This window comes from Octopus bimaculoides, chromosome Z (assembly GCF_046866305.1).
Source record: "Octopus bimaculoides isolate indiv1 chromosome Z, ASM4686630v1, whole genome shotgun sequence".
NCBI classification, from domain to species: Eukaryota; Metazoa; Mollusca; class Cephalopoda; order Octopoda; family Octopodidae; genus Octopus; species Octopus bimaculoides.
The window spans coordinates 8797794-8811091 of NC_142944.1; the positions used below are offsets into that span (position 1 = coordinate 8797794).

Sequence of the window (13298 nt, forward strand, 5' to 3'; positions counted from 1 at the left end):
GAAGTGCTTTGTTCAAGAACACAATGCACCATATGATCTCGGAATTGAAATCACAATCTAAGGATCGTGAGTGCAACACCCTAACCACTAAGCCATGCGCTTTCAACAACAACTACAATAACTAGACTGCCCGTGACCCGTTGGGTCACCAGGGCAGATTGAACTTGTTAGTAAGGGAGTTTCATTTCGTGTTTTTTTCCTTTTCCATATTATCTCACATTCTTCCAACGAATGTGACTCTCAAATCACGCGTAAGTCGCTCCTTTCGCCATAAAGGGAAAGATTTGGCTGCTATTTCTTGCACGCCCTACTACCACGTAACACGTACTTCGGGTTCTTTATTGCAAATAGCTGTTAAGTGCTGGCATGGCGTGCTAGAAATAGTAGCCAAATCTTTGAAGGTGAGAAACATTAAATGCATTTAAAAGAAACCTATGTAAAAACAAAAAAAAAACTATTTCACATCGAAGTTACGAACGGGTCTTTTACGAAATATTTACGACATTTTTAAAGTCATTTTCGCTTCAAAATATTTTGCCTATCATAATGTATCTAATGGAAAGATTAGAATTTCTTTACTTTCTGGGTGAAGTTATTTTCGGGTTATTTTCCATTATCCACTGTTTTGGGCAGTTATACCCAAAACCCCCGAATATCTCAATAACTATTTGTCCGATTTACGCGAAATTTTTATTCCGTTTCTATTCACATTTCAGGGGTGCTTTACTTTCAAAATATTTTCCATTATGCGTCAGTTTGGCTGTGTAACATTGCAAGCAAGCAAGATTGAACTTCACTTTTAATAGTATATGGATAATAATGATTTCTTTTCTTTGTCATCAGGGTGAAGGATGAGGAGTCAATACAAAGACAGACATAAAGTGTGGGGTTTTACCTATAATGCAAAAAAAATGTCCTTTCTAATAAAGGTACAATGCCTGAAATTTGGACGACAGAATTATATCGACTACACTGTTTCACTGGTACTTAAATTATCATCCACAACAGGACTAAAAGCAAAGCTCACCTTGCGGAATTTGAACTCAGAAGGTAATGATAGACGAAAAACCGCTAACCATTTTGCCCAGTGTGCTAACGATTCTGTCTGATCACCGACTTCTTAATAATAATAATAATAATAATAATAATAATAATAATAATAATAATAATAATAATAATAATAATAATAATAGTAATAATAATTATAATAGTAATAGTAATTATTAGTAGTAGTAGTAATAATAATAATAATAATAATAATAATAATAATAATAATAATAATAATAATAATAATCCTTTCTGCTGTAGGCGCAAGGCCTGAAAATTTGGGGGAGTGGACCAGTCAAATACAACGACCCCAGTGTTCCACTGGTACTTAATTTATCGGTCTCGAAAGGATGAAAGGCAAAGTCGATCTTGCGTTTGTGATGTTTGTAGTGGTTTCAGGGCAGAAAGACTTTAAACGAGTCACAAACCCACATGTGTGACATCTTGGTCTTCTATCCTCTACTGACAAATGAAGTACTAATCGGGAGATTGATTAGATCGGGCAGCAAATTGCCCGTGGCCTTTTCCCTGGCTGCAGTTTAGAGCAATATACCCAGTCTGCCTACTCTGGTAGAAAACGGGTCCGAGCTTCGTCTCTGCACAGTCCATTGCGGTCCCTGGCACTTGAAGCACCGCCTCATAAACGGTCGCTGTCGCTCCACAGCAGTTTTCTTTTCCTCGTTCTTTATTGTTTGTTGCATTACGTCGTAGTCTTCTGCAGCTGTCACCACCACTGCCTTCCGCTTGGTGTTTTGTGTCGACATGCGTGCTTCAGCGATGAGCGTTCTCATCGCCATTTTCTCGTTGCCTGGTGGTTGTTACCATCGCACCGATGTAGCCGGGAAAGCCGTTTACGAAGACATGTCGTGTTGCCTTCTCTAGGCCCTCTCCGGTAAGACCGGATAGCATAGCCAGTCTCCAAATCTCTGCGGCATACGCATCGACCTGTTCTCTTATCTACCTGACAGTTCCCAGCTTAGTAAACGTTCTGAAATCGACTGTGCGGAAGGAGAGGTGACAAAGTATGGCTTCTTTAGTACATCGGAAACCCACATGTGTGACAGCTTGGCCTTCAATCCTCTACTGACAAATGAAGTACTAATCGGGAGATGGATTAGATCGGGAAGCTGGTCGATATAGGCTTGTTGACATTGTAAGGTCAGTTCCATATTTATTCCCGACCGGTTTTGATTAGGTATTTTCTTGACCTCCAACATTGTCACATCGCCTTCTAAACCTGCCAGGACCACCGCCACAAACCAAGTGATGGATATTTCTGACGGCACGTTCAACATCCTAAACTTAGCAAGGCGTTGGCCGCGATAGGTAGGGTTAGGGTTAGGGTCAGTTTTCATTCCTCAAAGTGGTCGCTCAATGACACCTGACTTCTTCTTCGGTCTTAAATCTCACCTCAATAGTTTAAAATTTCTTTCATCGGGTGATGTGGCTCTTCTGTTCAAACGGCTCAAACACGTACCAAGGCATTTTTGGTATTTAGCTCTCAGAAGCATTTTCAACCCGGCGTGATTTAACTCCGATGCAGCGGTATGTGCCCTTACATCATAAGATTCTCGTTCACCTCGGATGGAGGGTTTAGGGCTACCCTTCTCCCATTCCTTTCAACAATTATCCTGGACATTTTCAGATCTTCTACATTGGAAATCTTCCAAATTTCTCGTAGCAATCGCAAAGGAAAACTTCACTGTAGCGCAAGTGGTTGTGGTGGCGGGGGCCGTGATGACATTCGCGTTTCTAAGTTTCACTTTGTTAATATCGTCATCGTTGTTGTTGATATAGTTGTTGCTGTTGGTGTTGTTGTTATTTGCCACTTCTGCTAGTGCTGCTGCTGCTGCTGTTGTTGTCGTCATAATCACCTAATCTATTGACGTTGCTTAAAGACGAAACTGTTTTCGCCTCGGTGACGTCATCATGTGTGTTCCACGCTCCGCCTTCATTCTGTCTTTTCTCCGACAAAGAACGCGTCGTTGTGGAACATTATGATGACTTCTTTATCAGCCATCTTTAAATAAATAACAAAAGTGGCAAAGAATTTGCTTTTTTCGCAAGTTGTTACAAATCAATATTTCTTTATGCACACCTCCTGCAAAACAAGAGGTGTTTCTAAACAAAATACAATCGGCGCAGTCCGGACAATGTCCAGAATACGGTGGTAACAATAAAAGTGAAAACACACAGGGCCTTAGAATGCCGAAAAGTTTATAAAACACTATTACAACTTAAAGAGCGTCAAGTAACCGTAACTTCACATCATGTGGTCAACTATAGCTATAGTAGCATTTATGGCGATTATCATTGGAATTTTTACATGGGAAATAATAATACCAAAATTCTTTAAGATGCTTCGAGGACGAGGAAGAATAAACGTGGGGAGGCAATATAACTAAAGTACAACTGTTGGGTTCTCATCCTGGTTATCTGTTTGAAAGTATTATATTCAAGAATTTAACTAATGACAATTAACTTTACATCATGAAAAGAATAATAAAAGAATTAAGGAGCTTTTGTGGTTTAAAAAACACGTCTCTGTTCTTATCTCTTTGTTGTAGTCTTTTTGTTTTCTGAGCAAAATGGTCACATTTGGATTCTATGTTCAGCATGTGAGGAGAGAGAAGAAACGAAGGAAACAAAACAGAATCGTCCTCTTTCTGCCTGGGGCACTCGTTCGAACAGACGTGAGTGGAGCAAGCTCGTGGGATTGGTAGTAGCAGCTGCTTACATTAGTTACGATGGGTAGGGCGCGAGTTTTGGACTTAAGACGGCCGACAACACGATGGTAGGTGTACCGTACCTTATTTCCCCTCATTCTAGTTCCTTCGTACAAGCTGTTTGGGCACTCATAAATCATTATATTTCTCTGTTGTTGTTGTCTCCTGCCACGAGATGACAACAAAGGTAAGAATCGGCAGCAATGCCATTACTCCTTTCTATGGCGAAAGAGATGTAGTAGCCTGCATCCGTAAGATCAAAGTAGTGGCCAGGCTACAATGCATCAACGATGTAGCAAGTCTCATGGCCCTGTACCTGGAGGTAAGCTTGCTGGCGCTGTACCTCGAGATGGACGAGGAAGACCAAGTGAGTGCGGCGAAGATCGAGCAGTGCTTGAGGGAGGTCTGTGCGGAGCGAACTGTAGCGTACGACTTAAGGGAAACTTCTCTCTTTCTCTTTCTCGCTCTCTCTCTCTCTATCATTCCATCTCTCTCTCTCTCTCTCTCTCTCTCTCTCTCTATCTTTCTCTCTTTATCTCTCTCTCTCTCTCTCTTTCTCTCTCTCTCTCTCTCTCTCTATCTTTCTCTCTTTATCTCTCTCTCTCTCTCTCTCTCTTTCTCTCTCTCTCTCTCTCTCTCTCTCTCTCTCTCTCTCTCTCTCTCTCTGTAATATATACATAAATACGGACATAGCAGATAACAGCCTTTGAACCCTGTTGTGTCCACTACTCTGATTGGTTTGTATTGGCGCTATTTGTCTCTTACCCTATTGCGCTCCAATATGCAACCCGACCAATCGCAGCCTTCAGATACGGTCACGTGAGACAATCTCTTCTAAACCTCAGTTTGCGCCGACTGCATCGCTATAAATCGCTAGCTTCACACCGTCTCGAAATCTTTCGGTTCAAGACCTTTTCAGGTGTAGCCACTGATCACAGAGCACACAGCTAGTTCCAGCCACGACACAACAGCAGCCACATGGAGACTCAACACTCTTCCAACAACATACGGCAATCTCTCTTCGTCGCCTCCATCTTCTTAACATCAACATCATCTCTCTACGTACACACCAACCAGCAACGTTCGCATAGGTTCTATCTCAACACTGTTTGGGAATTACTTCACCATGGTTAACAGCTAATACAACCTGCGACAGCCTTCTGTAATAAGAGACCGGCTCTGCATCTTAGCCACAACCTCTTATACGACATGTGCCTCTCTCCGGCCCTGCATTGTAGGCTCAACTTCTTGATACAGCACTTCAACTACTGTGTACCTTGACTACGAACTGGTATTTTATCATCCTTGTGTCTGAACATTCTTCTAACATATTATAGACTCTTTCAATGCTCTCTACTTAACGCACGCGCATACATCTATGTTTGTACACGCATACGCATTATGTATACATGACGGCGGCGAGCTGGCAGAATCGTTAGCACGCCGGGCGAAATGCTTAACGGCATTTCGTCTACCGCTACGTTCTGAGTTCAAATTCCGCCGAGGTCGACTTTGCCTTTCATCCTTTCGAGTTCGATTAAACAAGTACCAGTTACGCACTGGGGTCGATGTAATCGACTTAGTCACTTTGTCTGTCCTTGTTTGTCACCTCTATGTTTAGCCCCTTGTGGGCAATAAAGAATTTAATTATGTATACATGACGCATACACAGACACACATGTTAACATATAAATAAAATCTTCTCTTAAACATTCTACCCCGGTTGTGTCTCTCTTTTCCTTCTGGCACTTATTCTCATTTATGCTTTTCCATATTTTATTTGCATTGACCGTGCGATGTACTAAAGAAGCCATACTTTGTCACCTCTCCTTCCGCACGGTCGATTTCAGAACGTTTACTAAGCTGGGAACTGTCAGGTAGATAAGAGAACAGGTTGATGCGTATGCCGCAGAGTTTGGAGACTGGCTATGCAATCCGGTCTTACTGGAGAGGGCCTAGAGAAAGCAACACGACATGTCTTCGTAAACGGCTTTCCCGGCTAAGTCGGTGCGATGGCAACAACCACCAGGCAACGAGAAAATGGTGATGAGAACGCTCATCGCTGAAGCACGCATGTCGACACAAAACACCAAGCGGAAGGCAGTGGTGGTGACAGCTGCAGAAGACTACGACGTAATGCAACAAACAATAAAGAACGAGGAAAAGAAAACTGCTGTGGAGCGACAGCGACCGTTTATGAGGCGGTGCTTCAAGTGCCAGGGACCGCAATGGACTGTGCAGAGACGAAGCACGGACCCGTTTTCTACCAGAGTAGGCAGACTGGGTATATTGCTCTAAACTGCAGGCAGGGAAAAGGCCACGGGCAAGTTGCTGCCCGATCTAATCAATCTCCCGATTAGTACTTCATTTGTCAGTAGAGGATAGAAGACCAAGATGTCACACATGTGGGTTTGTGACTCGTTTAAAGTCTTTCTGCCCTGAAACCAGAAAACACTAAACTCCACTGCTGCCAACACTACAAACATCACAAACGCAAGATCGACTTCGCCTTTCATCCTTTCGAGACCGATAAATTAAGTACCAGTGGAACACTGGGGTCGTTGTATTTGACTGGTCCACTCCCCCAAATTTTCAGACCTTGTGCCTACAGCAGAAAGGATTATTATTATTATTATTATTATTATTATTATTATTATTATTATTATTATTATTATTATTATTATTATTATTATTATTATTGTTGTTGTTGTTGTTGTTGTTGTTGTTGTTGTTGTTGTTGTCATTATTTATTTATTTACTTATTTATTATCACATAAAGCCGTTTATTAAGGCCAGTCGTGCTGTCGTCTCTAGACCCTCTCCGGTAAGGCCGGATAGCACAGCCAGTCTCTAAAACTCCGCGCATACTCATCGACCTGTTTTCTTTTCTAACTGACTGTTTTCGAGAACTTCCAGAGAAGTTTCTATTTGATCAGTCAAAAATGCGAGCACATTTAAAATTTTCCCTCGGAAACAATAAATATGTTCCTTTCCCGAAAGTAAAGGTCTTTCAAATGTCTACAAAAACCACAGAAGTCAATCACCTTCTGTCACCCACCCAGAAATGGATTACCCCTAGAAATGCGACTAAAAGTTATAACTTCTCACAGGAACATTCAGAACAAATTGTATCACCCAATAGATCCCGTGTTTTAAGTGAAGATTTCGAGCAAAGCCCAAAAAGTAGTCAGGAATCTAATGAGAAAAAGACTCTGAAAACCACTTGCCCGAGAAAAACCATCACACTAGAGAATAAGTCGGTTATAAATTTATCTGAACTAAATCTTTCGCCCGACGTTGTTTCAGTCTTAGAGCTTGGACTGAGTTTTTGCTCAAGCACTAAGAATTTTGACAAGAATAAACTAGCTCAAGGACTATTTCAGTTTGTCCGCCGCCACAAGCTGAAAGAATAATTTTTTGAAAAAACTGGTAACGAGGCGGCAAAAAACCCTATATATCCAAAAATGATGATGATCGAATCTGGCATAATTGGATTGAAAAGAATCTCAATTGATATTCAGATAAAGTTCGGGATGGACGTTCACAAGCACTACTAGAATTTCTTGAATCTTGTCAGGCAGGCATTAGAGAAAGCCTTAAAACAAGTGGAAAGAAATCCTGCAATAACCTCACAAATTCCCAACGTCACGCACTCCGACGTCTAGCTAATAACGATTCTATTGTTATTAAGATGGCGGATAAGGGAGGCGCTATCGTAATTATGGACAAAAGTGAGTATATTTCGGCTTGTGAAGAAATTTTAAATGACAAAACTTCATATGAAGAATTACCTGTCGATCCAAACGCCAATTACAGAGAGGAACTTGACAAAATAATTTTGGAAATGGAGGAAAACAATTTCGTTAGTAAGGCTGAATCTAGGATTTTAAGGTCTGAAAGAAGAACACCTGCATTTTATGGTCTCCCTAAAATACACAAAAGTTCGAAAGATTTCCTCCAATGCGCCTAATTTGCAGTGGATATAAATGTTGCACTGTCAAAATTTCGGAATGGCTGGATGGCTTTCTACTCCCCGTCGCAAAACCATCAAGTTCCTGTATTTGGGATACCTTTGATTTTGTATCTAAAATCAACAACTTTTTAAGCACCGAGGCCGTATCGAGAACTGTTTTTTGGTAACCAAAGATGTTTCTTCCTTATATTCCAATATTGACCTCAATGAAGGAGTAGAAGCATGCATGGATGCCTTCGAAAAGCGGTCAAACAAAAGTATTCCATCAAATTTTCTCTGTAGATTATTGAGGTTTGTGTTAGAAAGTAACACAATAAAGTTTAGACAAAGATTTTACTACCAGACGAAGGGTTGCACCATGGGTACCCCACGGTAGTTACTTTCGTTAATGTCTTCATGACGAAATTCGGGGCAGTTGCTGAAAACATTCAAATCCCTTCATGGTCATGAACTAATACTCTGGTTACGGTTCATTGACGACGTATTTTTGGTCTGGGAAGGATCACAGGATAGATTAATGGACTTCTTGCATTTCTGTGACTGTTATGCTAGAAACTATAGCATTAATCCGACATGAAATTTACGTCTAGTTTTTCAAAAACTATCGTTGAATTTTTGGACACAAAAGTCAAGTTTTCTGGAGGCAGAAAGTGACAGAGATATTTTGAAAGCCCGAGTCATCCCACATTTATCTCCATCACCGCTCTGATCATCCATATCATCTTATTCGGTCAAATCCGAAATCCCAATTTTTGAGGATAAAACGGATTTGTTCTGACATAGGGGACTTCTGGAAACATGCAAATGATATTGTATGTCATTATGTCAAACGAGGTTACAGTGAATCACGTTTAAAGGAAATAGCAAATGAAATAGCTAAGGTTAGCAAAGATAGTCAAACCTTCACGCATAATTTTAGCAAACACAATACAATAGATGACAGAATTCCTTTAGTGATTAACTGGCACCGACGTTTCGCTGGCATTTCAAAAGTGTTGCATGAAAGTTACCAGCATATGGGGAAAAATATCCTCGTTTCAAACAGATATTTCCTCAGCCGCCCATTGTAGCCTTTCGACAAAAAAAGAATATAAGAGAATTATTGATCTCTACATCTGACTCCAAGAAAACGAACATTGGAGTATCTGCACGCTGTACCTTAAAGAACAGCCGCAAAAGAAGTAAGCCTTGTTTATGAGTGAAGTGAATTCCATCAGAAATCATAACAGAAAAGTTATGATTTATACAGAACGGGGAACCTGTAAAGATTCCCATTTAGTGTACGGTGCAGAATGCACGAAATATAACTTGATTTATGTTGGTTGTACAACAGAACAATTAAACAAAAGATTTAATGGACACAGATTCGACGTCAGGCACAATAACAGTAGTTCGACAGAACTTGCTGAACATTTCGTTTCAAACGGCTGCAATTTTGAAGAAGACTTGAAAGTGCATATTCTCAGAAAATATTCTGAATCTGCTTCACTTTCACTTCTCAGAATGTATGAGGAGAAATATGTTTGCGGGTTATTAACATCACGCCTTGGAGGAATGAAAAAGATGACAGGAGAATATCATCAAATTTATGCAAAACTGTTTGATTGAATATTCTTCTTTCTCTCTTTTCTCTTTCCTTTTTTTCTGTCATCTTCTCTTTTCTGTTTTTTCTGTCTTTTTCTTTTCGCCTGTTATTAAGTTGGAACTTAAAAACTGATGATGTCATTTCACCAACGTATGGACGCTGGTTGCTCTCGTTCATACTTTACGTTTAAATTTCTGTAATTTTGAATTTTCATCACTTCTTATTTTGAACTTGACAAAGACAGGCTTACGGTTGAAATAAACCAATAAAATATCTTACAATCGAATCGTGCTCTTTGTCTTGACTGTTTACCTTTGTGAAGAGTTACGTCAATCATTTTAAAAATACTATTATCATTATTATTATTTTAGAATGAAATATGGTCCGTTGTCTTCTGCTGAACCGGGGTCATCCCTTGACCCTAGGGTCACAGCAGGTCCTCATCTCATGGAGAGTACACGGCGTAAAATGTGTGCGGAATCTACCAACACTGTTTTCTGAAGTTCTCCTACGTTAACACTGCCAGGGAGTTTGTTGAGCTGCTTATCAATGCCCTTTTTAATTAGCCCTAATGCTCCAATCACCACTGGTGCTGTGTTGCTTTTCATTCCCCACATCTTGGTCACTTCTATTTCTAGGTCTTTGTACTTAGATAACTTCTCAACTTCTTTAATGGACACATTTCTCTCTGATGGTGCTGTCACATCTATCATTAAGCATTTCTTATTTTTCCCATCTGTGATGACTATGTCCGGCCTGTTTGCTTTGATTTCTTTATCGGTGTTGATTGGCATGTCCCAGAGTACTGTTACATCATCTTTTCCGGTCACTGTTTCAGATTTATGCTGGTACCATCTTTCTGAAGTTGGAAGCTGGTAATGTTTACATATCTTCCAATGGATATATTGCACTACTCTATCGTATCTATGAATATATTCGGTTTTTGCAAGTGCTGTGCACCCAATTAAGATGTGGTCCACTGTTTCATCCTGCTCATGACACATTCTGCATTTCGGGGTCAGTGCCATCGTTCATTATTTTGTTGTGGTAAGCCCAGGTTGCCAAGCTTTGATCTTGTGCTGTCTTCGGTTTCAGCCTTCAGTCCCGAGCTCTTCATCCACACATGAGTGTCTCGTTTTTCTACGTCTGGTTTGTTCACTCTACATGGATATCGGCCATGCATCGGTTTTTCTAGCCTTTCTTCTTTGCTCTACTTCTGGGCTTTTTTTTCCATCTCTTCCTTAACTCCTTTAGCAAACTGGGTTACTTTCTCACTCACCTTCATCCTAGGTTCCTCCGTCACCAGTTGTTTCTTAAACTTTACAGATTCTTTGTATACCGAGTATAGCTTCTTTACTTTATCATGCTGGTGCACAAGCTTCATTAGAAGATCTTTTGACAGCTCAAGATATGTATTTAATCCTACAGTGGTGGTTTTGCAAGATAATTCTAATTGAGTTAGTCCTCTTCCTCCCATGCTTCTCGGTTCACGTCCGCTTTGAGTGGTTCATTCGAGCCATGGTTAGTAGTTTTCTGGTCTTGGAGTCTAGCTTCTTTATTTGGCTCATTTGCCAGTTGATCATGTTGAACCTGTAAGCTACAATCGGTACTGCAAGAGTGTTAATGGCTTCTATTTTGTTTGCAGCGTTGAGTTCAGTCTTTGTTACTAACCGTACTCTCCTCTAGTACTCTTTTCTAATCTTCTCTTTCATTGCTGAATGTTTTATGCTGTTACTTTCGCCTATGCCAAGGTATTTATGTGCTCCTTCCTGGTCCAGTGTATCTACGCGGATATCCGCATAACATGCCAGTTTGCCTCTTATGAAAGTGGCTTTCGCGCATTTCTCCAGTCCAAACTGCATCCTGATATCATCACTGAACTTTTTAACCGTAGCAAGTAGACCTTCTTGTTGTTCGTCATTTTTGGAGTACATTTTCAGATCAACCATATAGAACAAATGACTCCCTTTTTTCTTCTTGGATCCATACCCGGTTTTGTTGAGCATGGTACTTAATGGTGCGAGTGCCAAGCAGAATATTAACGGTGACAGCGAGTCCCCTTGGAAGATACCACTTTTGATTTTGGTTGGTCTATCATGACATATGGCTTCTGACGTAGGTTGTGCACTGAAGAAGTTTATTTCAGTGTCTGCTATGGTTGCTGGTTCAATCCTACCGTTTTCCATCTTGGCTGATGTTTTCAGTCATTGAGTTCAATCCTGAATGTTTCCATGATCTCGCGGTGTATATTCTTTTCTTCTTTTACTGGTTTCAGTCATTTGACTGTGGCCATGCTGCAGCACTGCCCTGAATAGATTTTAGTCAGCCAAATCGATCTCGAGACTTATTTTTAAAGCCAAGTACTTTACTGTCATTCCTCTTTTACTGAACTGCTAAATTACTGGGACAAAAACAAACCAACATCGGTTGTCAAGTTGTAATGGGGAGGACAAGCACAGACACTAAGACACACACAGATATACAAACACACATACATACACACACATATACACATATGTACATACATATCCACGTACACACATGTATGTATATACACACAAACATACATTCATGCATACATGCGTCTGTGTTTGTGTGTATATATATATATATATATATATATACAAACACACTTACATGCATACATAGATCTCTCTCTCTCTCTCTCTCTCTCTCTCTCTCTCTCTCTCTCTCTCTCTCTCTCTCTATATATATATATATATATATATATATATATATATATATACACCCACGTACATGCATACATACGTGCATACATACACGCATACATACATACACACATACAAACATACATCCATATATACATACATACACACATACATACATACAAACATACATACACACATACATACACACACATACATGCATACATACACACATACATACGTACATGCATACATACATACATACATACATACATACATACTTGTATGCATGCATACATACATACACACACAGACATACATATAAACATACATACATACATACACACGCACATACATACACACACATGCATACATGCATACATTCATACATACATACATACATACATACAGGACCTGCACAAATGATTTGTCTATTGTGATCAAACGTATGTTCTGTAAATTAGTTCATTCCATCATTCCATCAAATCGATGTTGTCTGAACCGGTGCATACAGGTGTTCCATATACCAGTTGTTGAAGTGATCACAGACCAATGTGAGCCGAAGTGCTTTGTTCAAGAACACAATGCACCACATGATCTCGGAATTGAAATCACAATCTAAGGATCGTGAGTGCAACACCCTAACCACTAAGCCATGCGCTTTCAACAACAACTACAATAACTAGACTGCCCGTGACCCGTTGGGTCACCAGGGCAGATTGAACTTGTTAGTAAGGGAGTTTCATTTCGTGTTTTTTTCCTTTTCCATATTATCTCACATTCTTCCAACGAATGTGACTCTCAAATCACGCGTAAGTCGCTCCTTTCGCCATAAAAGGAAAGATTTGGCTGCTATTTCTTGCACGCCCTACTACCACGTAACACGTATTTCGGGTTCTTTATCGCAAATAGCTGTTACGTGCTGGCATGGCGTGCTAGAAATAGTAGCCAAATCTTTGAAGGTGAGAAACATTAAATGCATTTAAAAGAAACCTATGTAAAAACAAAAAACTATTTCACATTGAAGTTACGAACGGGTCTTTTACGAAATATTTACGACATTTTTAAAGTCATTTTCGCTTCAAAATATTTTGCCTATCATAATGTATCTAATGGAAAGATTAGAGTTTCTTTACTTTCTGGGTGAAGTTATTTTCGGGTTATTTTCCCATTATCCACTGTTTTGGGCATTTATACCCAAAAACCCCGAATATCTCAATAACTATTGGTCCGATTTACGCGAAATTTTTATTCCGTTTCTATTCACATTTCAGGGGTGCTTTACTTTCAAAATATTTTCC

The 13298-nt window shown here is 40.0% G+C and overlaps 1 protein-coding gene across 1 annotated transcript; it reads right to left on the reverse strand.

Annotated features, from left to right (window-relative positions):
* Positions 1 to 9771: 9771 nt before the first annotated feature.
* On the reverse strand, positions 9772 to 10359 carry LOC149132130 (uncharacterized). Its single transcript, XM_089365372.1, has one exon. It carries the CDS (start codon positions 10357 to 10359, stop codon positions 9772 to 9774), a length of 588 nt encoding a protein of 195 aa, XP_089221498.1.
* Positions 10360 to 13298: the final 2939 nt, after the last annotated feature.